Here is a 27,679-nt window from a genome sequence, read left to right on the forward strand (position 1 = left end):
CTGTCCAGGGGGAGGACAGAGCCCTCCATGAGACCTTCGAGGCTGCCCTGTGATGCCAGGTGGGAGGAGAATCAGGTGGGATGCAGGTGGTGTTTATTTTCACAATTTACACACTAGAGAAGCCTCTGGCCCCCCCTGCTCCCTCCTTCCTCCCCCCGGGACTGGGTCCCTCCTGTATGGAAGGGAAGTAACACTGAGGGGCAGGCAGTGATGCAGGGTGTGGGGCTGGGCCCCCAGCCTCCCGCACACGCACTTGGGCCCCTCATGTGTGTGAATAAATAAGCCAGGTCCAGCCAGAGGTTGGGTCTCACTCTTCGCTGTCCAACTTGAGGCTGACGCTTCGGGCCTTGCCCCGGGCCAGGGTGGTGGGCGGCGTCCCCGGGCCCTCGCGCTCCGCCTGGCTGGGGCCCCGTGAACGGAGCAGCTGGCTCTGTTTGCGGAGGAAGTCCACAGGGGCAGCCCCCCCATAGCTGCTCTTGGCCAGGGTGGCCCTTGAGGGCGCTGCGGGGGCATGAGGGTGTGAACCTGCCTCTAGTTGGCCCAGATGGGCCACGTAGCCATCCGACAGGAACTGTGGACAGAGGTGGGCAGAGATAAGGGGACGGTGGTCTCAGGCCTATACGCTGCTTCACCTGCCCTCCCTAGGTTGCTGGGCAGTGCTGGCTGCCTGGCAAGCCTGGCACAGCCTGACCCAGAGAATTCCAGATAGGAACTCCAGGCTGGGAGCCTGGGCACCCTGGCTTTACTCCTAGCTATGCCCCTCTCTGGGCCTCAGTTTTCTCATCTGTAAAATGGGATCGTGGGGTGGCGGAATGATGGCCATGAACATTTAGCAGGCAATTGCGCTGTGCCCAACGCTGGGCACATTGGTGTGCAGTAAATCATGTCATGTTCGCAATAGCTGTTGAGGTTGGTGCCATCGGCCATTTGACAGACAAGAAACAGGCTCAGAAAGGTGGAGGACCATGCCCAGGGCCATGCCAGAGTGGAGCCAGCACTCCAGGTCTTGAGCACACTCCAACCTGAGTGATCAATCCTGGTCTGCCTGGCAACTCCGAGCTGCTCATGACTCTGTCCTAGGAGGAGCCCAGGTCCCCTGCGGCTGGCCAAGCTTCTCAGAGCCCCTTCCTCAGCTGCTGCTTAGCACAGGTGGTCCTTATGGCCGCAGACCCAGGCTCCTGCTCCCCGCCTTCCCTTGGCCCTCACCTGGCATTGCGCCTGTAGCTTCCTCACGGCGCGGCCCACGATGTAGGTCTGGCTCGGGGACAGGCCCAGCGCCGCGTAGACGGCCACGTCTTTAGGGGACCCGTAGCCGGCCACGATGTTCAGTTCCACCTGTAACCAGAGGGGCCAGCCGTCCGCTCGGGGGAGGGGTCGTGAGGCTGGGCGTGGGGCCTGTTGGGCTTCCCGGGTCCACTGTTTGCGGGGCGGGATCACTGGGTCTCCCCAGCAGGCCCCAAGGACTAGGAGCTCCTTGGACCACGAGGGGGCAGGACCCTAAGGGCCTCTCCAGTCAGTCAGGGTCGGGGGACCGGTGGGAGTGGGACCAGGTAAGCCTCCACCGGGCTACAGCCCGAGGCGGGGGCGGGGGCGGAGGCGGCGGAGGCGGGCCCTTCCCTGGGCGCGCACCTCCTGCACCAGGCTCTGCAGAAACATCGCCTTCTGGCGCAGCGGGTCGTGGGTGAGGCCGTCGCAGAAGGAGACGACGCCGTGGGGGAAGTTGTGCTGCGACAGCCAGGCCACCACGCGGTGCTTCTGCATGTCGGGCCGGCCTGTCACATACACGATCAGGTAGCCCGCGTCCTGCCAGTGCCTGCGGGGTGGGACGGCCGTCAGCTCCACGCCTGGGGGGTGGCGCCGGTCACCGCGGCGAGCCGGGCGGCGGCCGCTCTTACCTGACCACGTCCACGGCGCCGGCGCGCACCTTGGGGTCGCTGCCCATGATGGAGACGCTGGCGGTGAAGGAGCCGTCGATGCTGAAGACCACGGCCTCGGTGCCGCGGGCCACCACGGTCAGGCAGCACTCGGCGTACGTGTGGTCGCCCCTGTGGCCCAGGGCGGCGTGAGCGGCGCGGGGCCGAGGCCCGGGGAGCCCTGCCCCGCAGAGGCCCGGCCGCCCCGCGCTCACCTGACCACCATGCGCACCGGGTAGACGCCGATGCCCAGCGCACGCTCGGTGGGCACCGGGAAGGTGAGGCGGCCCGAGCTGTTGGTGACTTCGGTGCCAAAGTGGATCCACTTGCCGGACAGCGGCTGCGTCATGATGTAGACGTCCACCTAGCCGGGAGAGGGGGCGAGAGCGTCCATGGGGCGGAGCCCCCGGGCACCCTCTGACCGTGACCGGAGGCGGGCGGAGGTGGGCCTGTCGTTGGGACCGGGAGCTGTCCTGGGGACGTGAGGCGGGACTGGACGTGAGCTCCGGGCTGGGGCGAGGTGGGCCCCATGGGGGCGGGTCTACCGGGGCCGAGGCTGTGCGTCCTGACCTTCTCTCCGGTGAGCGTGACCACGTCCAAAGGCCCGTACATGAAGCGCCCGTTCAGCACCTGGGGGCGGCCCTCGCACACCACCGTGTCGCTCGCCCGGTGGTTGGAAGTGACGTTCTGACGGGAGGAGACGGCATGAGGCCGCAGCCAGGAGATGGCGGGGATGCGGGGGGAGCTGGTGAGGGGGACCGGGCCTAGATGGCTGCTGCGGGAGAGCGGCAAGGCCCAAGGGGTGGGCGCTTTTGCGGACCCCGACCCTAGGCCATGAGTGCGTGTGTGTAGACTGCAGTTCGGAGGGAGCGGAGCCGAGACAGGTCGGAATGTGGAGGATGAGGCGGGGTGGGGTGAGCGCGCCTCGGACACCTGACTTGGCTGGGAGAGGGGAGGAGACCAGTGGTTCCCAGGGGCGGGGCCAAGGTATGAGGAGGCGGGGCCAGGACGACAGCGGGCGGGGCGGGACCGTGAAGACCATCCGAGCGAGGATGGGTGCTGGGGAGAGGACCTGGCAGGGCCTAGCTTTTGCCGGGAGTGGCAGGGTTCATACCCGGATCTTGACTTGCGTGCGTTTGCGCTGCCATTTCTCCCTGGGGAAGGCCGGGCTGTAGATAGACGGCTCCTCGCACTCGGTCAGCTGTGGCCGCTCCTTCTCGATCACCTGCTCAGGATCCGGCGAGGCCACGTGAACGGGGGTGGGGGTGGGTGCGGGGGTGCTGCTGAGGCTTCCCCTCCCCCGGCTCCCCATCCTTGTCCGGTTCCCATCTCCCGCCCCTTATCCCCGGGCCCACCTGGCGCAGGATGAAGGCTACCACATCCGCCGACTCCCAGTAGCTGGCATGGAAGAGGTGGGGCAGCGTGACGGTGGGGAAGGCGGTGAGCGCCTCGGGGCAGTAGAGTGAGTAGTCGATCCGCTTGGTCCCCCACCAGCGCTCCAGGACTGCACGGCCACGCGGGCAGTGGGTCAGGGGTGGCCTCCCACCCGGTGCCCACCCGTCTGGCCCCTGGGTGCTCTTCCCGCCCTCCTTTCTGCCAAGCCTGATCTTTGCTGAGTCTGGGCTGGGTGCTAGGGGACGGGGGTTGCAGAGCACATGCTGGGGGCAGGGGTGCTTCAGCTGGAGGTGGAGTAAGTGTCCCCCCCACCCAGGCAGGGTGGCTGGCTCACTTACTCTTAACCACCTCACTGGTGGTGCTGGGGGCAGCTGGTTGGGCAGGTGGCTCAGTGCCTAACTCACTGCCCTTCCAGAAGGCACCGCTGGCAGAGGTGGGTGTTGAGGGCACCAACGTCTCCAGCTCCTCCAGGAAGAGGCCTGAGTGGGTCTGCAGAGTGTCAGCTGGGGGAGGAGAGACAACCTGAGCAGCAGGCGGGGTCAGGCTGCCCGCCTCTCTTCCCACCAGGGGCTCCAGGACAGCTACGCCCCCATGCCTCTGCCATCTTCCATGCCAGCCCTGCCTGGTCAGGTCTTGGCTGAGGCTGAAACTGCCCCATATCTGGGTGGAAGTGAAGAGTGGGGGGCATTCTCTCCTCTTAGCTCACCCTAACAGCCAACAGGGCACCCTAACCCAGCACAGGCACACTTATCTCATGGGGCCAAACGGGTAGCCACTTGCATGCATACATGTGCATGCCCCACACTGACACATGAACACAAGTGCATATGGAGACACAGTGCACCCTACACACAGACACAGCAGCCCCTCCACACTGGCGGCTGCGCTCAGACACTGGCACACCACTGTGACTCTGTCTCTTCTCTCTAGCCCAGTCATCACCACTGCCCCTCACTCCTGGGCAGAGAATGTCAGAGAGTCCAGGGGATCCAGACCCCTCAAGGGGCCAGGGTAGTGTTCCCTGGTCCTGGGAGTGGTGATTTGAGTTTACCAATGATGTAGGAACTGCCTTGTGTGTTCTTGGATGAGGGGGCCCATCCTCATCTCTCTCTCTCGGTACCCTCTTTCTTTCCTCCTTTATCTTGGTTGGGGGCGTACCCAGCAGCAGGGACGAGCCGTCTCCCAGGGGGAACTTCTGGTAGCGGGGCACGGCCAGTGGGGCGATGGCCTGGAACTTGGGGGCCAGTAGGGGCTCAAGACGGGAGGCGCAGGGGTCGGCCGCGTGGAAGAGGTTGTAGATCTGCTCACAGGCTGGGCGCATCTGGGCCACTGGTACCCAGAAGATAAAGGGGAGAGGGGGCTCAGCTGGGCATTCTGGGAGGTAGGGGGTGTGGGAAACAGCACCCTGACCGGCTGTGTGACCCTGAGCCAGCACTTCCCAAACTGCATGCCCTGGGAGGTCACCAGGGTCCTGCTTAAAGTGAGACAGGCCTCGCCTTAGAAGGAATCAGAGCCTTCGATTTACTGATTCAGTTCAGGATGCAGCATTTCCCATGCCCCTTGGACCCCTTCTCATGCAGAGCATCTGTGGGCGTGAGTTCCTCCCAGTGCACTGTGGGAAACTCAACCTTAGCAAGTCCCTTCTTTCTGGGCCTCACGTTCCCCTTCTCTAGCCAGGCCACTTAATTTGTACAGTGGGGGAGGGCAAGAACACCAGCATCTCAGGTGAGACAAAAGACCAGAGGAGATGGGGGAAGGGCTGATGAAGGATGAGGCAGAACCCCTGCCCTGAGGGCTCACCCTCCAAGGCAGGCATCACAGTTTTGCGCAGAGCCAGCACCAGGCCCAACGGGGAGCCGAAGAGGAAGAAGCCAGAGACCTTGAAGTCGAGGCGGGCGGCGCTGGTGGGGCCATCCGAAGCCTCAGAGGGGGCAGCAGGCGGGCAGGAGGCTGTGCTTACCCGCCGGGGCTCCCCAGAGGAGGCAGTTGGGGGGGCCGCCTGCAGGCTACAGAGGAGGGGTGCTCAGTGCTGCTGCCTCTGCAGCCCAGCACAAGCCCAGGGCAGGAGAGCTGGGGCGGGAGCGTCACCTGTTCTGAGAGCCCTCGAGCTCTGGACTGGCCAGATCGCTGGGGGCACGCTGGGAGGGCAGGGCTGAGGGTTCTGGGCTGGCCCGGCCCAGCCCCTCAGCCCCATCTGCCAGGGGGTCCCGCGTTGGGCCAACCTCCGGGGAGAGCAGCTCATTGTTCTAGATGGAACAGGGGACAGAAATACCTTAGGCCTGAAGACAATTCAATTTCTACTTATTTGGAAGTGAGGAGAGAGGCTTGAGGTTTGGCAAGGACTCAAAGAAAGAAGGTGGTCAGAGCCCCAGAGGGGATGGAATGAGGCAGCAGGGGGACCTGACTGCAGAGAGGTTACATTCCATAGGGCAGAGACCTAGAGCCGGAGAGATACCCCCTTCCTGAAGAGGTGGGGTTGGGTGACACTGACCATGCTCCCTCTGCGGCTGCTGCCCCGGCTCCCTGTGCCTGCGCTGGCGCTATGACAGAGCGCATCAAAGCCCAGGATTCCACCGACGCCATCTCCGATTAGCACCACCTGTGCGAGAGGGTGGCACCATCAGGAGGGGCTGCAGTGAAGGCAAGAGGATGGAGGGCTCCGATGGCAAGCTTCCCAGGAACATCCCTAGCCTCTGACCTGCCCGCAGAAGCCAGCGCCCTCAGATGAGCGCAGGAAGGCGGCATAGGCCTGGTTGGTGCGGGCAATGACGGTGGCCACAGCGCCCTGGTAGCGGGAGGATGAGGTGGCCAGCAGCGGCAGGGCAGCCAGTGGGATGTGGTCCTGGGAGCGGGACAGGCTGTCACCATCATGGCTGTAGGGGCTCAGGCTGCAGAAGGAGGAAGTATGGTGGGTGGGTGGGGGGCCGCCAGCCGGGCTACTGCCCCCTCCAAGTCCCCTTGCCCTGCTGGCAAGTCCTAGCACCATGGGCCTTTGTGGGGAGCATCAGCATGCAAGAGGCCTTTGTGATGGAGCCATTGACTAGAAACTGAGGTCCGGCCAGGTAGGTCTCTGGCCCAGGTTTATGGCTTCCCTGCCTCCTCCCCCTTCCCACCGTGGGGCCTCACTCAACCCAGGAGCCGCCAGGTGGCTGACTGCACCTTGGAGACCCTGTGTGTCCCCCACCCTGCCACCCAGGACCAGTACTTGGAGACAAGGGCATAGGCGGCAGCACAGATGGGTGGGCAGGGCACCAGGCGCAGCGCCACGTGGCCTAGGGCCTCGGGGAAGTGGATGCGGGTGACGGCCTCGAAGGCCAGGCTCAGCGTCTGCACGTCTGCCTGCTTGGAGTTGGCGTCTCCAGGGCCCGAGTCCAGGATGTTGCCACTGTGCAGGATGAGGAAGAGGGCGTGGACTGCACAGGCCTCGGCCCCCAGCTCCCCGGCTCCGTCCGGGCCCTGTGGGGCACAGTGGGGTGCCAGGGGTGTCAGGGTAGTGGCCCGGCCAGCAGAGGCGCAGAACTGTGATGTGGGGTGGCCGACCACACTCACCTCTGAGTCCCTGGGTGCTCGGGCCCCTTCCCCGATGTCCTTGGCGGCCTCAGCTCCAAGGTCTATAGGACAGGGGAAAGCCAGTGAAGGAGCCTGATGGGTTTGTGGGGATCCCCTTATCTGGTACTTCTGGTACCCCTGCTCTGCTGTCTGCCCGAGTGGCCCCTTGGCCCCCCAGCTTCCTCTGACCTTCTCCTCTCACCCGACTCTCCCAGGTCATTTCACATTCCTGGGCCTTTGCACATTGCAGGGTCCTGCTGCTGTCAGTGATGCCTCTCCCCACAATGCCTGTTTGCCTGGAAAATTCCTTCTCATCCTACCCTATCCAATCTAGTTGCCACTAGCCACATGTGCCTATTTAAATTGAAATGAGTGAAAGTACAATACAAAATTCAGCTCCTCAGTCACACTTGCCACATTTCAAGTGCTTGACAGCCACATGTGGCTAATGGCTAGAACACTTCCATCATCACAGAAAGGTCTGGTGGACGGAGCTGGTGCACTCCTTCAAAATCCAGCTTAGACATCACCTCCCACGTGAAGCCTTCCTGGACTCCAAATTAATTCCTCCATTCTTTGTGCTGTGTCTGAACCGTGAATACACTCCAGCCACGCATCCATCCATCCACCCATTACCCATTCAGTATTCATCCGTGTATTTAACAAGCACCCTCTCTGGATTGCCATTCGTCTTAAGACCTCATTAAACTTAGGACTGAGTTGTTCTCTCAGTCCCCACTGCATACGGGGTGCTGGTGGCTGGCCACCTGGTGCAGGATCTTTACCTGGCGCCCCCTCCGCCTCCATAGGAGAGGCAAAGGCATCGATGAAATCATTGGAGTTCCACTTGGTCATCTCCTTGGGAAAGACCTCGTCACTGTCCGAGAAGCCTTCTGAAGGGAGAAGGGGCTGTGTCATGGGGGGTAGGAGCTGCTGAGGGACAGCCCCACCCCCCAAATGCGGCTGCAGCGCTGACCGTGGGCATCAAAGAACTCCTCCTCGGAGCTGTTCTCAGAGTCTCGGGCGATGTTCTGCATGCGCCACTCGGACAGGCTCTGGGGAGACACGCCTCCTGCAGGGCCACATCAGCCTCAGCCTGAGAGTCCAGCCTGAGGGTCGCTTCCTCCTGTCCCCGTGCCCCAGCCTCACCTCCATGCTGGGACGAGTAGGAGGAACGGGAGGATGAGGACCACTGCTTGCTGAAGCTGGCATCCGGTGAGGCATCAGGGCCAGGGGGGGCCTCGGGCCCATCGGGGGTGCCAGCATGGCTGGCCCCAGCCCGGGTCTCGGTACTTGGCTTCCCAGGGGGCTGGGCCTCAGGCCCCTCACTGCCCATGTTGCACTTGGCCATGCGCTGTGCCAGCATGCGGGCAGTCTCTTCCTCCAGTGCTCGGATGTCAGCCATGCTCAGCTCTGTCCACTCATCCTGCCAGCACCAGGCCTGGCGGTGGGCCCGCAGCATCACCCGGCGCAGACCTGTAGGTGCCCAGGCATCAGAGCCTTGCTCCCCTGCTCCCGGGTTCTCTGCTGCTGCAGCCGCATGCCCAGCCCTTGAGCTCGGGTAATGGCTCCCCTGGGCACACCCCCCACCCAGAGCCACAAAGTAGGGCGGGGCAAGTGCCATCCAGGAGATGGGAGTGGAAATGGGCACATCTGTCTTCCTGCCTCACTTCCCTCCCTGCCCACTGCTTCTTCTATCCCTCTGGACACCCCAACTCTGAGCACAGACCCCATCCCAACACCCTGGGAAGCTGGGACCAATGCTTGTTCTCCCTCTCTTTCAGCTGGCTTCCTGCTGACTTCCTCAGAGGAGTTAACAATCAAGGCATTAACAGTTAATGAAATTGTTGATGGTTAATGAAGGTATTAATAGTTAATGGGAGTGTTGGCACTTAGTGAAAGTTGTAGCGAAAGATGATACCCATTCAGGATATTTTCATCCTAAGCAGAGGAATAAAGTTAGAAACTTCCATATCTAGAAAATAAAGTAATAATGGTTGAATTATCGTTATAAACTTCTGGAAGGAAATATATCAGAATCTTAATAGTGGTTATATGTGAGTGATTTTCATTTTGTTATTTGTGCTTTTTTGGTATTTTTCCAAGTGCAAGACAAAGAGCCTGTATTACTCTTTGAGCTCAATTTCCTCATCTGTAAAGTGGGAATAATAAAAGTCCTTACCTTGAGGGTGTTGTGGGGTCAAAGGAGATCTTGCATGAAAAGTGATTAGCAAAGGATCTGGCAAGTGTGATCATTAGGTCAATGTGAGCTCTTAATGTCTGGCCCGACCTCCTCTGCGTTTACAGAAGAGAAAATTACGGAGAAGAGGTGGGAAGTGGCTGGAGGTTCCAGGACAGTCTATAGCGGAGTGGAACCCAGGCCCCTGGACGCCCCCATCCAGGGATCATCCTACCAGCAGGTGGCCCATCCTCAGACCCGGGAGGTGGGGCAGGGCTGAACTGCAGAAGCTGAGGGGTTAGGTTTAGCGGGGTGTGAAACAGGGGCTCCTGGAGACCAGGATGGGACTCTGGGAGCCGAGGGTGGGAGGGACCTTGAGAGAATGACATCAGAGTCACAGCCTTAGCCTGCGCTCCTTAGCATGTTGCCTCCTGAGAGTCTCTAAGTCTCACTCAACTCATAGAACATTGGAGAATCTTAGAATCTTAATGGATTAGAAGCAGCATCTCTGTCAGAGCTGGCATCGACCTCAGAGATCATGTTGCCAGCTTCTTGCCTTCTGACTCTTACTGTGCTTCAAGGCTAGGCTCCCGCGACCCCCCGCCAGGCTCTGCTGCTCCCCTCTGCCTCAGTGCTCACACATCAAATGGAAGTGATGGCTTTATGCTTCTGTGTCCCCCGTAGACGGGGAGCATCCATGGCTCAAACCCGGGGCCTGGTGCATGCTGGGTAAATGGAACCTCCCGCGGCTGGGCGCTCACCAACATCGTGGATGAACTGCTCAATCTTGGCCTGCATGCCCCAGTAGCGGAACTCGACCTTGCACAGCTTATAGGCGCACATGAGGGGACCCGTCTGGGCCGCGGTACGCGCCCAGTCATCAGCCAGTGGCCCCCGGCCCGTCTTGGCTGAGCGGTACAGCCGGGGGTCCTCTTCTGCTTTGTACTCGCCTGGGGCCACGGCATCCCGCACGATGTCGATGGTGTCTGAGGGGGTTCCAGCAGCACTGAGCAATGCCTGCCCCCTCCAGCCCCTGCCGCCCCTTTCCCGCCTGGGGTGGGAGGGCAGCCTTTCACAGACAGGAAGCCGAGTCCAGGAGAAAGCCTGGGACTTGGCAGAGGCTGCCCGTCAAGGCAGGAGGTGGCCTGAGAGGGGCTCAGGGGTCCCCCCACTGGCTCCAGGCCTCACCCAGGATGCGCTGTCTCCTCTCAGCCCCGCTCAGGTTGAAGACGTTTGGCTGCTGCCCCCCATCAGGCAGGTAATAGGTCTCTATTTCAATGGAGAATTTCTCCACAAAGGGGCAAGTGTACCTGGGCAGAGGGCAGGGGTGAGGGTCACTACTGTGCCCACCAGGGCTGTTCCCCTCGTGGCCCCAGGCGTGCCCCCTGACTCACCGGGTCCGGGTGTAGGGATAAGCGTTCCAGGATTCCTCCTCCACCTGCAGGGCGGCCTTGGGCAGCAGGGCCCGGAACCAGCCTGGGATGTGGGAGCCCACGTGGTACACCTTGTGTGTGTATTGCCCGCTGCCGCCAGGCCCATCCGTGTAGGGCCGGTTGGCCAGGATCTCCACACCGCTGCCCTCGCCACTTGACTCCTCCCGGCTCTTTTTCTGTAGCACAGGGCAGAGCAGAAGAGGCAGCTCAGCCCCAGCTCAGCTCCTGGGGCCCCCAGCTTGGCCTAGCCCCCTGTGCAGCTCTGGGGCCCTAGTCGCAGCCTTTCCAACTCCCTGAAACCTGACCGTGGCCCCCTGCAGCTCCTGGGCTCAGGATCACAGCCACTGTCCAGTCCTCCACAGGGTTTGGCAACCCGGTGCTCAGTCATTCAAGTATTTACTGAATGTCTGCTGTATTCCAGGCATTGTTTGGATTATAGTAATTGGGATCTGTTGATGAAAGAACAAAGACCCCCGCCTGCCCTTGTGGAATTTACGTTCTAGTAGAGGGAGACAGGTAACAAAGAAAGCAAATTATATGGTATCGGAAGGCAGTAAGTGCCATGGGAAAAAGCATAGAATAGGGTCAGGGGCATCGAGTTGGGAGTTGCAATTTTGATCGGATGGTGAGGGAAGGTGTCATTGAGAAGATGACATGACCGTGATTTGAACATGATGAAGCGGGTGGAGGCTGTGGAGCGCATGTGGGGTAGGGGGACGTATTCCAGGCAGAGGGGCAGCCGCTGCAGGCTCCTGAGGTGGGAGCAGGCTTCATGTGCTCCAGGCCCAGCGAGGAGGCCAGGGTGGAAGGATGGAGGAGAGTAAAAGGGGCCCCAGCTCTCTGAGGACCTGACCTGGTCCCCTCCCTCGCTGGACCCCAATACCAGCTCCTGCCACACCTCTCCTAGTTTGAGAGCATCAGCTCCTGCCCTTTTATAGCTCTGGAGCCTGAACTTGGCCCACTCGACCGCTTGAGGCTGGGTCCTGGCCCTCTTGCCTCTGCAGACGGATCTTACATTTCTGGCGAACACATCTGGAGCAGGCCTCTCTGAGGGCCTGCACCAACCCTCTCCCCTCCCTGAGAGCCTGCCGTGGCTCACTCTGCTCACAGCCCAAGCCCAGGGCCCTACCCGCTTCTTCTTAGCCTAGCCCCCTCCACCACCCTCTGAGGTCCCCGCCTGCCCCTCTCTGTCACAGTTTTTGGGGCCTGATCCTTATGCCATCTCCCTGACCACCTGGGGTTGCCAAGATCCTACCCTCTGGGGACTCCCTCCCAGCCTTCTCTACCACTTGGCACCCCTCCTCTCTCCTCATCACTCTTGCCTCCTCATGCTCTCCTTTCCCTACCCCCATGGGATTAGATCCTAAGGAGGATTAAAGGAGATCAGACGTTGGCTGAGCGTCCACCACCGGCTGGGCACTTGGGGGATGGGGTGGCACCACTAGGCCCTTCTGTCCCGGTCCCCTGCCCTCTACATCCGAAAGGGGACCTCTCTCTCCTCCTCCGGCCTCTGATCCCTTCCAAGCCCCGGAGCAGGATTGGCGGGTGTTGCGCTGGGCCTGGCCCCTTGTCCCAGGTGCGGTTACCCCATCATGAAGTATGGCCCCCTCCATCTCCTGTTTCCCACCGCCCTCACCTGGATCATGTAGAGCTGGGCCACCTGGTACTCGTCCAAGCTCATGGGCAGCAGAATGTGGTACTCCTTGATCAGCATCCTGAAGGCTCTCGGCCAGCCGCGCGCGGCCTCCGCTCCGCCTGGCGCAGGGCACCGCGCGGCCGTCAGTGCGGGGCGGCGGCGCGCGGCCCCGAGCCCTGCGCGCGGGCCGAGGGGCTCGGGCCGCGGGACCCCATGCCCGGGCCCGCCAACGGGGAGGCAGAGGCGAGCCCAGCGCCGCCGCCAGCGCCGCCGGGGGCCGGGAGCCGCAGCGAGGCTGAGCGCTGACCTCTTTTCCTCGCAGCCCCCGCCCCCCGCCCGCTCGTCACCATGGCAACCGCGCGCTGACGCGGGCCCCTCGGAGCGGCGGCCCCGGGCCGGTGGGCTCTCCCAGCCTCTCCGGCCGCGACCGCGTCCTAAGCCCCCTGGAAACAGCATCCTTCGGGGACCCGCCCCCAGGAGCGCCGGGCCCCTCCTTCCGTGTCCGCCTTCCACACCCGGCCCCTGGGGGCCGCCCCCTGCATCCCTTTCCCAGAGTCAGTTGGGTCCCGTGTCCCCCACTCTAGACGTCCACTTCGGACCTTGCCCCCGGGGTGTCTCTCCGCGGAGCAGCCCCTTGCGCCCCTCCTCTTAGCATCTCTGTCAGTGTTCCCCACCCCCCGCATCCGAACCTACCTTCCAGGACTAGATTACTAACCCCTCCGCCCCCCGGACCTGCCTTCCTCACTCCGGCTGGCAGCCCAGACCTCAACTTCCCTTTCCCCAGCATCCTTCCTGGACCCCCGGCACTTGTCTATGCAGCCATCCCACCATCGTTCCTGGGGTTGACTCCTTCGGACCGAGGCAAGAGTGGCTCCACTTGGTATCCCACGGGCCCCTTCCCAGGGAGCCCCGCTCCGCCCACCTGCGCCCGGTTTCGCTGCGGGCACCCCTCCCACCTGTCCGCCACCTCGCACCCCGCGAGCAGGCGAGAGGCCGCGCTGTCCCCACTTCCCTGTGCTCCGCGGCGTCCCCGTCCCCCGCCGCGCTCTTGGCCCGCCTGCCGACGTCCCGACTCACCTCTAGTTTAGGGCGGGCGCCCCCCACCCGATGCGGGCGAGGACGGACAGGCCGTGGGTCGGAGCCCGGGGCGCCCTCCGCCTCGGCCTCAGGTTCCAGCAGTGGCCGGACCCTCTGGAGGCGCAGCGCGGGCCCATGGCCCCGACCTTCCTCCGGGTCCGCCCGCAGGCGCCCCTGCCGTCCCTCCCCGCCGCCGCGCGTCACTGCGGCCGCCCCGCCCCCTTCCTGGGCCCGGCTGGCCCTCCCCACCCTTGCGGGGTCCGGGCAGCCCCGCCCGCGGCGGCCTCTGCCTTCCTTCCCCAAGGCAGCGGGGAAGAGGCCGGTCTCCGAATGCGGGCGCTTTTTACTCCCTCTGTGCTCTCTGGGATCCCCGAAACCCTCCAGGTTCCCATCTCCACTCTGGCCGGGCCCTCCGGTTTGCTATGGAAATACGGCAAGCTCCCATCCCCACGCCTTGAACCTGGGACCCAGGGTAGGGGAAATGCCGCACGGCGCCCCTTCCCTGCCCCAGTCTGGTCACAAGCTTGCCTCTGACTTGCCTCTACCCAGGGGCTGGGGTTCCAGCACCCCAGGCCTCTAGGGTCATTCAGCTACACACCCAGGCAGAGGGCTGCAGGCACTCCGAATCCTTGGGATAGCCCCCGAAGGGGGCCCCACCTATACCTTCCGGGTCTACAAGTCTGGCCAACCAGGCACCAGACCCTGGGCAAAGGCTGAGACACGCGAGGGCTGGGCTCATGGGACCACACCCAGTCTGCTAGAAGGCGCTGGGACAGTGGATGGCAGCACCCAGCTGGGTCTCACCCATGCTGGAAGCCAGTCCTCTCCCCTTGGCTCTGCTTCCCAGGGGCTGGGGGAGGGAAGCAGCAGCGACCCCCCCCCCCCCTCTGAGGAGTCTGAGACCCCGTGTATTCAGAGCCTCCCAGGGCTGATCGAGAGTTTAGGATGTTGGGGCATGTAAGGGTGTGGCTTAAGTGAAATGGCATTTCCACCCTCCAGGCATCAAGGCCCATCCAGAGGATCCAGGCCCAGGCTGGTGACATTGCCCTCCCGCTGTGGAGGCAGCCGAGGCCCTGCACTGCCCCCTGGTGGCAGCACGCGATGGAGAGCAGGGCTCTCAGCTACAGAGCTCAACTCTTTCCACTACTTCCAGCTGGGAAGCTTGAGGGCGAGAGACGGGCAGGGTTCCACCAAGGTCAATGGCCAGCTGGGGCAAGGCCAACTGTCAGCCTCTCTCTCACCCACTGGACAGGCCCTTCCCCCTCCCCGAGGCTCCTCTCGCCTTCTTTCTTCCTAGCCCTCCCGGGCTTAGCAGAAGTACCAAACTCAAAGATGAAGAGCTGAGAGAACAACTCCAAATTATCTTTTATTTATACAAAAAGGGCATGTTTAGCAAAAGACACACTGAGAAAAGAGTCGCTGTGGCCCAGGAGACAAGGCAGGGAGGTGACAGGCCTTTTGAGGGCCCGCTGGGGAAGAAGGGGTCTGGGAGAAGTGGTGAGAAGTCCTGGGCAAGTGCTGAGTGGTGGGGGCCACCGAAGGGAGAAAGCTCCAGTTGGATCAGCACTGTTGGCAGGTCATGGGTGAAACTCACAGTGACCTCGCTGCTAACTCTCGTGGGGGTCCCAGTTAGTGCTGCCGACTGGAGTGAGAGCCGCCCCCTGGTTCCTGGAGGGCACCCACCAAGGGACACAGGACAGGAAGCCCAGGATGAGAAGTGCAACTCGGGGTGAAGGCCAGGGAGGAGGCGCTCTGCAGTGGCCGGGAAAGGTCCAGTGGCTGAGGCGGAGGCGCGTCCTGTTACGTGCGGGCATTCCGCTCTGTCTCTGCCAGGCACTCTCTGACTAGGGCCCGGGCATGGATGATGCCTGGGGTGGGGATGCGGGTGGGGGTGGGGAAGTAACATACAGGGTCTCAGTGATCGCCACAGTCTCACCCCCACCCTCCAGAGGAAGACCTTTCCCTCTCCACCCCCTTCCCTTTCAGTAAAAGGGACGGTAATCTAATGAGGCGCTGGATGAGATCAGAGGTTTGGCTAATCCTCAAAATTGCCCTGTTGAAATACAAATTCCCTGGTCCTTCCCTAGAAATTGACTCAATTTCAATTCAATTCAAAATGCCTCTCTGGAGACTGAAATTGGCCCCAGTCTAGGCTTGGCTCAGGGGACCCCCAGATGTCCTTCCGTTCCTAATGAAGGATTGTCCAGTGTTACTCTCCTGGGCAGCAGGGGTGGGCCTGACCTCACTTACCTCTCTTCAGGCGCTCCATGGCGCTCTTGCTGCCAGCATAGGTAGGCCGGATCTCTTTGCCCATCTCCTCTATGACCGACAGCAGGTCTGTGTAGGTGCTCTGGGAGCCCTGGGCACCAGGTGGCTTCATTGCCTATGTCAAAAGAGAACAGGGCAGTGAGCTCAGGCCACGAGGGGGCCTCCAGTCCCCATCCATAGGCCCCACTCACCTGCACGTAGCCCATGGAAGGCGGTCCAAAGTCGTTAAACAGCGGTCTGAAAGGGGCAGCTGCTCCCGGCACCGAGCCCGACGGCGATGGGACGCTTCCAGCTGCAACACGCGCGGTTAAGAGGTCAGTGCGGGGCAGGGACGCCTCCTCCCAGCGTCCAAGCCCCGGATCGGACTCGCCCGATTCCCTCCAAAGGGATGCTTCATTCCAGGCTGCTCAACTTCAGGGACAAATCCCTCCCACTGAGCTCCACCAACAAGCCCTTACGTGACGACGCCCACTTCACAGGCCAGCAAACTGAGGCTCAGCGAAGGTGGCGGGCAGGCCCAGTATTGCAGAACTCAGGCCGTCTCCTCTTCGAGACCTCGACCGCCCGGGCAGGCGAGCAGGGGTGGAGCTGGATCCTCACCTGTAGGAACCGGGGTGCCGGGCCCAGGAGTGCTGGAGCCGGGGGTGCTGCTGGGGGCGGGGGCGATGGGTTTGTAGGACATCCCCAACTCCTGGGTGCGGCGGACGCCGGCCGGCCGCGCCTCCGGGGTTGGCTGCCTGGCCGCTCAGCCGCGCGCTGATTGGTAAACCGGCTGCACGCCCCTGGTAAATAGAGCTCAGGCCGGAAGGGCGGGCGGCCACGAACGTTCCCTCACTCCCTATTGGCTCGCGGCGATGTCACTCGGGCCTCCTCATTGGCCGAGACCGGCCCCGGCAGGCCGCAACCGCTGCTGATTGGTCTCCGCCTTCCGGACCTCGCACCTGTCTGCTCCGGATTGGGCAGTGGCCGACGCCCTCGGCAATTGGCGAGTTCGCGGCCCGGGCCGGCGCGCTCTCAATCCGATTAGTCTCACGGCCCGAGAGGCGGGGCCTCGGCAGCCCGGACCCGGGTCTGGTCCGCCCGGTTCGCGCCGAGGAGGTCCTCCCGGGCGCAGGCGCCGCCCTCACGCCTCACTCGCGCTGCTCCGTACGTCAGCTTCGCGCCGCCCGGTCTCGGTCCAGCTGGCGCTGCTGTCGTCGTCGCCGCCGCCGCCGCCGCCGCCGAGCGCGCCTTCCCTCCGCTCCGGGTGCTGGAGGACGCAGGGCTTTGACGTTCCGAGCCCTGCGCTCCACCCCGTGCGCTTTTACGTCACCTTTCCCCGATTCAACACCCTTTCCCGAGCCGCGCATGCGCGCTCCGAAAGCCGTCGTTTGTTCCCATGGCAACGGGTCCCTCACCAACGCTACCGCTGCATCTCTTCTTCCCCATTGCCTCATCCTCGTAGGATGCTTTAGGTCCAAGGGCGACCTCCAAGACCCCACAACCTGCCCCCCGAAGGCTCCACGCCTGCGCCTCACAAGGACAATAGCTGGAACAGCTAACTGTCGTTAAATACTTACTGCACGCCGCGCCCTGTACCAAACGGATCATGGACAAGAGCACCGACTGGAGTCAGACTGAGGATTCGAATCTCACACCACCTCAACCAGCGATTTCCCCTTGGGCAAGTTACTCACCTCGATATGCCTCAGTTTCCCCATATGTAAAATGGGGACGCTAAGAATAACTATCTCACAGGTTGTTGTGTGGATTAAATGAATATTCATAAAGTGCTTATTGTTTCATTGTCCTCTTTCCTACCCATTTCTCCACCCAGAGCCCTCCCCTCAAATCTCATTCCTCACAACCCTAGATCTTAGACTCGCCTCCAGACGCTAACCCTTTCTCCCAGGGTACTTCTCCCCAAAACCTCTCTGGCCTTGTGTACCCTTCAAGCTCCAGGTCTGTAGATTTTCCTCATCCCCAGGACATTTCTTCACTCAGTCATTCATCGAACAAACATTTTTCTGACTCCGTCCTCCATCCCAAGCTTTGTGCTGGACACAGATGATACAGAAGTGAACTGGCCATGGCCTCTGTCCTCAAGGAGCTCCTAGTCTCAAGGAGAGACAGACAGAGAAGAAAAGGCTTCTTGTATACAGCACATTAGACAATGTGGAGACTGGGATGGGTGCATTACAACTCAGATGAAGGAACTGCCTGGTGACATCACAGAAATCTTCCCAGAGGAGGTGGCATTCAGGTGGTGAATGGACAAATAAACTGATATATCCATTCGGTGGACTATTATTCAGCAATAAAAGGGAATCATCTATCCAGCCGTGAAAAGACAGATAGGCATATTGCTAAGTGAAAGAAGCCAGTCTGGAAAAGCCCCATAGCGTATGATTCCAATTGTATGACATTCTGGAGAAGGGAAACTTATACAGAAGGTAAACAATTATGGGTTGCCTGGGGTGTGAGGGGTAGAATTGAATAGGTGAAGCATAGAGGTTAGTATTTTCCTTTTTTAGGGCAGTGAAACTATTCTGTGTGATACTGGTGAATACAAGACATTAAGCATTTGTCAAAGAGTAAACTTTAATGTACGCAAATTTTAAAAATCATTTAGGAGGTCAGGGGATTCCAGGATGGAATGCAGAAGATGGCAAAAGAATCGAGCTGTATTACAAATATATGAAACAGTTTCACTGGAGGGGGTGGGGGGTAAGGTGTGAATCTGGAAATGAGTGGAGTCTGGAAGAATAAAGGCAAAAGGAACTGTGCATAAGCACTGTGCTCTAGTCAATGAACACATTCCCTTCATCACTTCATCACGGGGTGGTACCCCATCACAAGGTGTGGGGTAACAATGTTGCAACCACTGCGCATGTACACAGGAATTGAAAATTAAGTAAATGTAGGGTGCATGATTCCTCACTGTTGGAATGAGAAATTACAGGTAAGCAGGGGAGGGGGCTAGAATGATCCATGTGGTAATGGATTGGAGTTGGAGACGTCAGCATGAGCTCATGTTTAGCTTAAGATGGATACAGTTGGTTACATACAGAAATATTTAAAAATGTATATAATCACAGGTTAGTGTCCATACGTATCCTCCCACTCTATTTGAGGCCTAGAAGCAACCTAGTGCCAAGATCTTGGTTTCTAATACCATTCTCCAATAAAATGAACTAGAGTTCCTTGGAGAAATGGCTGATTCTAGGATCGGGGTGGGAAATATACAACATGCTCCTGGAGGATCTGGTAGGGTCAGAAAGCAAGAAAATGCAAAAAACCCCCCAAAACACCACAAACCCAGACCCCCACAATGATGGGCGTATGTCAAAGGGACACAGGAGCCAACTAAAAGATCTTCTAAGGACCAAAGCTGGAGAAATTTGAACAAAAGAAAATAGTACTGAGTTACAATTTGTATAAAATAAGTTCTACGAGCCCATACTGATAAAAATAGATGATTGAATAAATAAATAAGTGGGGGAGAAGAGCCAAATCGGTACAGAAGGATTCCAAGGAATTGATGTAGAGATTCTGCCCATAATGAGGATTATAACCTCTCACCCCTCGAGTGTGGGCTGTGCTTCGCGACTCCCGGAGAAAGAAAAAGAGTAATTTTATAGTTCAGAAACCTGACAAACATGACCTCAAGCCAGGTGATCAAGGTCGACATCAATAGTGACGTCATGCTGATAGTATGTATGCGCCCTTTATATCATGGGAAGGAAGGGCATTTCATCTCCATGGTCTTCCTCCCCCAACCCATAATCCCAGACTGATCATGAGAAAAACATCAGACAAATCCCAATTTCGGGATATTCTGTGAATTACCTGACCAGTCCTCCTCAAAACTATCAAGATCATTAAAAAACAAGGAAAGTCTGAGAAACCAGAACAACCAAGAGGAGCCTAAGGAGACTGGATGCCTAATGAGATGTGGTGTCCTAGACGGCGTTCTGGAACAGAAGGAGGACAATCAGGGAAAAGCTGATGAAATCTGCATAGAATGTGGACCTTAGTTCACGGCAATCATGGATCAGTGTTCATTCATCAACTGTGACAAACGTATGGTTCCAATGTCAGATGTTAACCAGCACAAACACCCACTGTGTTTTAGACACCAGGAGCAAAGCAGCAACAACTGTTCTCATTCAAGCCACTCCCATTTCTCCCTCGTGTGATGGTTAATTTTATCTCGACTTGAGTGGGTCACGGGGTGCCCAGATATTTGTTCAAACATTATTCCGGGTGTGTCTGTGAGGGGGTTTCTGGATGAGACTAACACCCACTGAACTGGTGGAGAAAGTAAAGCAGATTGCCATTCCCAGTGTGGGTGGGCCTCACCCAATCAGTTGAAGATCTGAATGGAACAAAAAAGCTGGGCTGACTGTCGAGCCGCGACATCAGTCTTCTCCTGCCCTCAGACTGGAACTTACATCACTGACTTTCCTGGTTCTCAGGCCTTCGGGCTTGGACTGAACCTACATTGCCAGCTCTCCCTGATCTGTAGCTTGCTGACATAATCGATGAGCCAATTCCTTACAATAAATATCTTTGTACACACACAGACACACACATCTATTGGTTCTGCTTTTCTGGAAAGCCTTGACTAACACACAGGAGAAGGTGGAGGTGGGGTATACAGGAACTCCCCGTGCTATCTGCTATCTTCAGAATAATTCTGTCAACCTAGAACTGTTCTAAACGAAGATGAGTGGATGTAATATCTTGATCTGGGTGATGGTTGCCTGGGCGCATGTGCTTGTAAAAATTCATTGAGCTGTGCGCTTAAGATTTATGCACCTTACTGAGTGTGTTATACTCAAACTATTTTAAATGGACTTAATGTAAACATCTGAATTTACAGTTTCTCTTGGAAAACCAGCAGATCTTGTAGCTCCGGGCTGCTCCAACTGGCAACGGTCGATGGAGCTGTGACAGGTGCCCTGTTTAGGTGGGGAAGGGGCTCTTGGTTCAGCACAGTGTCCACCTGCCTGCTCTTCCTTGCCGGCCCTGGTCCTGGGTCCAGCTGTTTTCTGTTGGGACCTTCTGGACTAGAAGCCTTTTGGGAGTGGGAGGGCATGTGTGAGATTTGGGGGAGCCGTGGGCATTTTGGTGCCAGCACACACACTGCAGCCAATTAAGACCATCCCGCCAACCGCACCCCCGTGCCCCGCCCCAACCCCAGAGCCCGAGAGGCTGGGGCCAGGGGGTAGTGGGAGGCTGACTGTGAGCGGGGTTTGGTCTTCCCCTACCGCTCACCCATCATTACCGCCGGCCCCTGCAGAGGGGATGCAGTGCCGTCTGCGCCAGCCGATGGAGGGCAGTGGGAGGGAGCTTGGGCCATGGCTCCCAGAGAAGCCGCAGGGTTGGGGCAGTGCCTCCTCATCCCTGCCTGACTGGCTGGAGAGATCCCCTAATTGAGGATTAAGGATTAATTGGAATCTGCCGGGCGAGTGATGCTGAGGCTGCTGCAGCCAGCCCTGGCACCTCGGCGTCCAGGCTCAGGGCTGGGCGGGGCCCTGGCAGCCGCCCACCTGCTCTGTCCCAAGGCCATCTTGTTGGCAGCAGTGATGTGAGGACCCGGCACAGGTGCTGAAAGCTCCCACCCCTTCTTGACCAGGAGGTCAGGGCCCCTCCTCCCTCCCAGCAGGAGGCAGCGGTGGCGGGTCAGGCAGCGCTCTGCGGACCAGGCCTTTGCTGCAGAGGCTGAGATGCGTCCTGAGGCACCTTCTCCTGTGGGCACTGTGATTTTAGAGGCCCTGGATCCGGCTGTAAATCCCACCTCCTCTTCATCCTAATTGCGTGTGATTTTATGCCAGGCCCTCATCCTCCTGCAGCCTTCTGGTGCCAGGCAGGGGGGCTGGATTAACCTGGGGGCAAGGGAGGATCATGGCCAGTTCCTAAACTGGAGTGTGACAAAATGCAAATGGCATTTTAGAAAGAATAATCTGGCAGCGTGTGCTGCATGGACTGGCGGGGAGGCTATGTGGCCCCTAGCAAGCCGGTTAGACTCAGCTTCTCGGTTTCCTTGATCTGTAAAATGGGGCTAAGAAGATCACGGCAGGGTTGGAGTGAGGAGACGTGTCATTTGGGTCCCCCAGGAAGCAGACGCTGAACTGAAGGTGAGAATGCAAGAAAGAGAAAGAGCAGGGAAGGAGGCCTCCGGGGAGAGCTCTGATCTGCGGCCGGATGACCACGCCACGGCTACCCCAGGGGGCTTGGAGAGAGACCGCCTAAGAGAGGAGCCTTGCATTAGGCAGAAACGTGCGTCCTCGTCCCCGCTGTGCTCAGTCAGTGCCTGGGGGCTCCTAGAAACAGCGAGGTGACAGCGCAAAAGCTGAGGTGTATCCCGAAGGGGCCAATGGCCAGAGCTTGTCAGCTAAAGAATTCCTCCCAGCTGACCGGCAAGTTGTTTCTGGAAGGGAGCTCTAAGCAGCACCCCTCCGGGAGCAAATGAGATCCAGCTTGGGAAAAGCCCCCACACACTTGCGCCACCCTGCGATGTCATCCTGGATCTGTCAGGAGCTATTCACAGGATGAGGGGCCGATGCCCACCCAGCTCTGGCAGAAGCGAGTTGGGTTTACTCATCCAGGGATGTTCCCCCACACTTGCTCAGGGCGGGGCCCAGGATCCAGAGAGGGCCCCTGTCCACCCAGAGTTCACAGTCGAGGGGGCTTGTGACCCAGGACTTAACTTTTGGAGGCCAAATACGGGGTCCTCCAGGACAAAGAAGTGAGAGGTGGAGGCCATCTCCCCAGGCCCGAAGATACTTTATTGTCAGAAGAACAGGCATGGGCAAGGGGGCTTGATGGAGGGGTGGGCATGGGGTGAGGGCAGGCAAAGGCATTGCACACAGGCAGGGGGTGGGGAGGAGTGGTGGAGGATCCCAGTTGGAGGCAGTGGGCTTCCAGGGACACACTGGCAGGCAGTGGCTGTGGTCCCAAGTCCTGTCTGCTGCCTCCAGCTTCTGTGCAGGCTCAGCGAGACATCATTCGCACAAACTCTGCCAGGACAAAGCCAAGGTTTCAGGTCTGCTCTCCAGATCCCAATAGGAGTGAGGCCAATATACTGGCCTTGAAGTGGGAAGGAGTGCAACCAAGGGCAGAGCCTGCGAAGGAGTCCCCTGGATCTGGTAGGGAATAATAGGCCTCTGGGCTAGGAAGAGGGGCTTTGTCTCAGGGACAAAAAAAATCTTGTAACCGAACCTATTTTCCTCTTTGCTTTGGTTGCTAGGAAGCTCAGGAACAACTTTGAAGCCTACTTCAGGGAATTTCTACATACTGATTTTCCTAGGCTTCCTATTATTTATTCCTTGTTTTCCCTCTGTGGGAATGCAGTGTAGAGGAAGAGCTGGGTTCTGGTCAGGATACCTGGATTCATGTCTTAGTTCCGTCCACTTCTTTTGCTAAGCATCGACACTGTCCTAAAAACTGACGGTCTTCTCCTGCTTATGGGGATAATAACAGTTCCTTTCCCCTGGGTTCTCGTGATAATTAAGTGGGAGACAACGTAGATGTGCTCAGCACAGGGCCTGGCACACCGCGATAATGCTCCTTTTGCTATTTCTTTATCTGTTAAAAACCTTCCCGGGCGTGTGGCGCCGAGCGTGGCGGTACCTTCAAAGTCGATCAGGCCGTCCCCGTTGAGGTCAGTGTCTTGGAGGATCTCGTCCACCTCCCGCTGGCTGAGGCGCTCCCCCAGGAGAGCCTTGAGGGCCGCCCGGAGCTCACCTAAGCTGATGCAGCCGTCCCCGTTGGTGTCGAACTGCGGTGGGGTTGGGCGGGGCACTGGGTCACCAACCCGATCACTCACGATCACTCACTCACTCACTCCGCCCTCCAGCCCCGCACCTCCCGGAAGGCATCCCGCAGCTCGCGCACGCCGATCATGTCCGCCGTCTCTGCCAGCAGCTTGGGGCCCATCAGCTCCACGAAGTCTTCAAAGTCCACCTTCCCGCCACCTGGGGGCCACGCCCATCAGAGACCCCACCCATCAGAGACCCCAGGCCAGCAGAGGCCCCTGCCCAGCCCTGGCCCTCTCTCTTCTTCCCCCACCCCTCCCCTCTTCCCCTCCTCTCCCCCAACCTGAGCCTCCTCGGACCCCACCCCCCCCCCCCCCCCCCCCCCCCCCCCCCCCGCGTCTGGACCATCTGTGTTTCACGATGGCTTTCCCTAATTGTCCTGAAGAGTTCCATTGGGTCCAAGTCCTAGCTCCAATGACCTGGCTGTGTGACCTTAGGCAAGTCACGGAACCGTTCAGAAACTCAGTGTCCTCATCTAAAAAATGGGGATGATGGTCCTTGTCCCACCCACCTCACAGGAGGTGGTGAGATTCTCTGGAGGCAGAGACCTCACCTTGAGAATGACCAAGGTACCGGGTTCTGGGGCCAACCTGTGTGGCACCTCAGTTTCCCAGGCTGCCCAGCTGCCTGGCCATGGCCATGGCCTCTGGAGAACCGCAGGTTGGGGGGGGGGTCTGAGGCACATACTGATCTTCTGTGAAATCTCGATGAGCTCCATCTCGGTGGGCATGTAGCCCAGTGTCCGCATGCAGGCACCCAGCTCCCGGTAGCCGATGTAGCCGTCCCGGTCTCGGTCAAACTCCTGGAAGGCGGCCTGCAGCTCTGGCGGGCAGGGCAAGGTCAGTCCTTCTCTCATGTGCCCCTGGACCCCGGCCTGGACCAGCGCAACCTCCTCCCCTTGGCCCAATTGTTATCTCCTTCTAAACATCAGTTTCTCTTTGCTGCCTCAGGGCCTTTGTGCATGCTATTCCTATAATTCATTCTTTCAGCAAATATTTGAGGATCATCTACTATGTGCTGAGCTTTACTCTAGGTACTGAGGATATGGCGGTGAAGAGAGAGAGAGAGAGATAGAAGAAGGAAGGAAGGAAGGGAGAAGGAGGGAGGGAGGGAGGGAGGGAGGGAAGGAAGGAAGGAAGGAAAGAAGAGGGAGAAACATCCCTGACCTCATGGAGCTCACATTCTGGAACACTCTCCCCTCCCCTTTGGTCCTTATGTCACCTACTCCCGGAAGTCTTCCCTCTAAATTCTGTCCCTTCCTGCCCTCGAGAGCACTTAGCGCCCTTTGTGTTTGTGGTTGACTTATTGACGCCTGTCTCCAGAGGCCATGGGCCATGTCTGTCCAGTTTACCGAGGCTCCCAGTGCTCAGCACAGGGCCGGGCACACAGTGGGCACCAGGGGGTGTTTGTTGAATGAACAAATATAAAAGTGACTCGTGACCACCTGGCAAAGGAGACCAGGGAACCGACAGCTGGAGGTTCTGTCACCCCTCCCTGCTCAGTCTTGTTCCCATCTCCTCCAGAGAGTCCCCTGCGGCCTTCTTGACGCTCCTAGTTCCTCCTGGAGACTGCTGAGGCCCCCGTCCGAGGCCCCCCAACCCTGTGTGCCCCACCCTATGCCCACCCTCCCAGAAACCCTAGTTCTTTCCCAAACCCTTTACCTTCGATCTCCTCTGGCCGCAGCTCCCGGTCCTGAGGGGGCACAGAGGGGTTAAGAATTCCCTGAACCACCCAGGCACCTGCCCTCTTCCTTCTTGTTCTTTGGGGCTCCCCACTCAGCCCCCCACAACATGCATGCACTAGGCCTGTGTCTGTCCGACACTGCTCAGCCCTGGCTCCTCCCATGCACTCCTGCTGACTGGCGTGGGTGTCTTGGGTCCCCCCTTCCCTGCCCCTGCCCAGAATTCTCCCAGGGCCTCCTCCCCCAACCTCCCTCCCACCCCTTCCCGTTGGGCAGAACCTCAGGCTTGACCCTTGGGACCTCAATGTCACTATATGTCTCTCTTGTTCTCTCTCTGGCCCTCTCCTGGGGGCCCTGCCACCTCCCTGCCCATCTCCTTGGTGGTTGTCTCTGAGGTTTCTCTGGGTCTCTCTCTGCCCTCTCTTCTCTCTTCCCTGGCATGTCCCCGGGGTCTTTCCCAACTCTGATCTGGTTTCTGTTTCTCTATTCCTCTTGGGACCCCCGGGGTCAGTGGGCCTTTGCTCTGATGTCCCCATCAATCCTCTCCCCATTACTCAGGGAGAGGCAGAGCGAGGGGGCAGCAGGCGGGCGGGCAGGCGGGCGGCCGTACATACGAGCTGGGTGATGGCGATGCTGGGCCGCAGGAAGATGCAGGCGGGGCCCACCAGCCTGTTGAGCACCGCATAGCCCTGGAGGCCCGGCCTGGGGCCCCCCTGATCCTCAGGGCTGGGCCTGGGGCCGGGGCTGTGGCGGGAGCCCCCTGAGGGGCAGCTGGGCCACTGCCAGCGGTCCTGCGGCAGAGCCGGCCATGAGCTGGGGCAGTGGCCACTCACCCCCTCACTCATCAGCCTCTCCTGTTATTGGAACCCAGCACAGGACAGCAGGGGCCCTCACCCATCAACACTAGGCTGGAAGAGTCTACCCTCTTCCTGTTTGGCTGGGCAAACCGAGGCCCAGAAAGGACAAGGGACTCAGCCAAAGTCACTCAGAAAGCCAATGGCAGAGTGGGACCTTGAGCTCAAGCCCTGTGCCTCCCAGGTCAAGACTGGCCAGCAGGGAGCAGGGACGGCAGTAGGGACGGGGCAGCTGGATGGGCAGCGAGGGGCCCGAGGGGCTTGGCAGGGGAGGCCCAGTGGTCCACAGGAGCCAAGGTCAGGATGGGCCAGAGTCTGGGGGCTTCCAGGGAAAACCTCAGTCTAGGACGGTGGGAGCCAGCCCCTCCATCCCACGGCTGTGCCCTCCCTCTCACCCCATCCCAGCCCTTACCCAGGGCTCTGCCCACCGCACCTGACCCTTCCAGGGTCCAGCCCAGCCTCCTGGTCTTGACTTCTCCCCCCTTAGCCCTCCTACCTTGGATCCCCGATGTCGGGGCCGCTTGGCACAGTTTCCCATGGGCCCCTGAACCATGCTAGGCCTAGAGTCCGGGGGGCGCCGAGGGCTGGGCCTCAGTGCATGCTGCGGGCTCCCGCCGGCCCCCAGCCACTCCCAGTGAGAGTCTGGGAGCAATGCAGGGGATTTTCCTAGGGTTTTGTGGGCAAGATCGGGGGCGGGTGGGCAGGCGGGGAGCCCTGGGCACGGGGGCTCGGGTCCTAATCCAGGATTATCTCTGGGCATCTCTGCTGGTGAGGGGGGCCACTCAGGGCCCAAGGCCCCCTGGAAGGCACAGCCTTCCCATGCTCACCCTGAGGGTCTTCCAGACACCCCCCCCCTCCAGCACCCTTCTCCCCCAACCCCTGCCCCTAATCTCTCCCAATCAGGAGAGCTCTGCTGTCTTCAGAAGCAGGGCCTGGACCTTGGAGCAGGGAACCGGGTGCCAGGGGTGCAAGGGCGGCTGGGGCATCTCTCCCCTCCTAATGGCAGACGATACCGGGTGGTATGAACTTGGCAGACCCTCCCCCACTGCCTGTCTTGGGAGAGGAGGCAACCTCGGCCCAGCCCAGGAGGCCCCTGGCCCTCCCCTCGGAGCACTGCCCAGCCCGCCTGCCCTCGGCAGTCCTGCCTGGACCAGCCCCCCACTCTTGCGCTCAGGTGAGGAGCTGAAGAGGTCTGACTCAGGGTGCCATGGGCTGGCAGCAGGGCTCACTGAGGACTGAAGAAGGGAAGGACACCAACCTCCCTCCTGGGCAGCTGACCGACTGACTGACCCCTGCATCAACATGCATGTCCGGGGTCGCCTCCCTGGGCTCGGCCCTGGGTCTGTCCTATTGGGCCCCAGTGGGGTGTGGGGTCCCTGCTGTTCCCTCACCATCCCCTCAGTTGAGGGTGGCCCCACGCTCCTGTCCCATTTACCTGCCCATAGGCCGCCTGCACCCGGGCCTCGAGCTCCCGGAGGAGTGCCCGCCGCCTGGTGGCTGCTGGGCTGGCAAGGGCCTGGCTGGGCCCTGAAGTGCCGTCAGCGGGGCTGGGGTCGCCTGTGGGGAGGCTGCCATCTGCCGGGCCCTGGGGAAGGGCCATGGAGACCAGGGCTTGGCACCGCCTGCCGGCTGAGGGACACCGCCCCACTCCGATCACTTGGGTCTTCCCATTCCTGTGGGAGGGTGGCTTAGTGGGCCACTGTGGGTGTGGTCCCACAGGGTCCCCGCTGTTCTTCTCCCTGTTCCTCCCTCCATGGACTGGTAGGGTCCAAGCCCCCCAAGTCCCATATCTTTCCTGACTCTCCATGCCCCTGACACAGCCCCTCCCTGAAACTCTAGCCTTGCCCCCACCTCGCCACCCTCCAGCCTTCACGCTGGCCACAGACTGCGCC

General features: G+C 60.0%; 3 protein-coding genes across 5 annotated transcripts; all 3 read right to left on the bottom strand.

Moving 5' to 3' along the window:
* Positions 1-76: 76 nt before the first annotated feature.
* On the bottom strand, positions 77-13,391 carry PITPNM1 (phosphatidylinositol transfer protein membrane associated 1). 2 transcript variants are annotated; one of them, XM_014844700.3, is made up of 24 exons: positions 13,183-13,391; positions 12,106-12,224; positions 10,431-10,645; positions 10,225-10,346; positions 9,798-10,022; positions 8,007-8,333; positions 7,834-7,929; positions 7,643-7,750; positions 6,858-6,919; positions 6,514-6,764; positions 6,007-6,196; positions 5,800-5,907; positions 5,397-5,554; positions 5,109-5,314; positions 4,467-4,637; positions 3,647-3,811; positions 3,269-3,417; positions 3,028-3,138; positions 2,484-2,600; positions 2,129-2,277; positions 1,896-2,045; positions 1,630-1,813; positions 1,207-1,335; positions 77-571 (listed from the first exon to the last, which is right to left on the bottom strand). In XM_014844700.3, exons 2-24 carry the CDS (start codon positions 12,181-12,183, stop codon positions 308-310), a joined length of 3,735 nt encoding a protein of 1,244 aa, XP_014700186.1. In that variant the 5' UTR covers positions 12,184-12,224; positions 13,183-13,391; the 3' UTR covers positions 77-307. The 2 variants fall into 2 exon arrangements, with proteins under 2 accessions (XP_014700186.1, XP_044617967.1); XM_044762032.2 differs by lacking the exon at positions 4,467-4,637.
* A 1,138-nt stretch (positions 13,392-14,529) lies between these two features.
* CDK2AP2 (cyclin dependent kinase 2 associated protein 2) lies at positions 14,530-16,808 on the bottom strand. Of its 2 annotated transcripts, none has more exons than XM_014844698.3 (4): positions 16,051-16,808; positions 15,642-15,742; positions 15,433-15,565; positions 14,530-15,050 (listed from the first exon to the last, which is right to left on the bottom strand). In XM_014844698.3, the coding sequence occupies exons 1-4, from the start codon at positions 16,130-16,132 to the stop codon at positions 14,983-14,985; spliced, it is 384 nt and encodes a 127-aa protein (XP_014700184.1). In that variant the 5' UTR covers positions 16,133-16,808; the 3' UTR covers positions 14,530-14,982. The 2 variants fall into 2 exon arrangements, with proteins under 2 accessions (XP_014700184.1, XP_014700185.1); XM_014844699.3 differs by having other exon boundaries at positions 15,909-16,781.
* Positions 16,809-22,216: 5,408 nt separating this feature from the next.
* On the bottom strand, positions 22,217-27,387 carry CABP2 (calcium binding protein 2). Its single transcript, XM_070487261.1, has 6 exons — positions 27,223-27,387; positions 24,914-24,944; positions 23,940-24,074; positions 23,302-23,411; positions 23,068-23,215; positions 22,217-22,454 (listed from the first exon to the last, which is right to left on the bottom strand). Exons 1-6 carry the CDS (start codon positions 27,385-27,387, stop codon positions 22,429-22,431), a joined length of 615 nt encoding a protein of 204 aa, XP_070343362.1. The 3' UTR covers positions 22,217-22,428.
* Positions 27,388-27,679: the final 292 nt, after the last annotated feature.

Source organism: Equus asinus, chromosome 17 (genome assembly GCF_041296235.1).
Source record: "Equus asinus isolate D_3611 breed Donkey chromosome 17, EquAss-T2T_v2, whole genome shotgun sequence".
NCBI classification, from domain to species: Eukaryota; Metazoa; Chordata; class Mammalia; order Perissodactyla; family Equidae; genus Equus; species Equus asinus.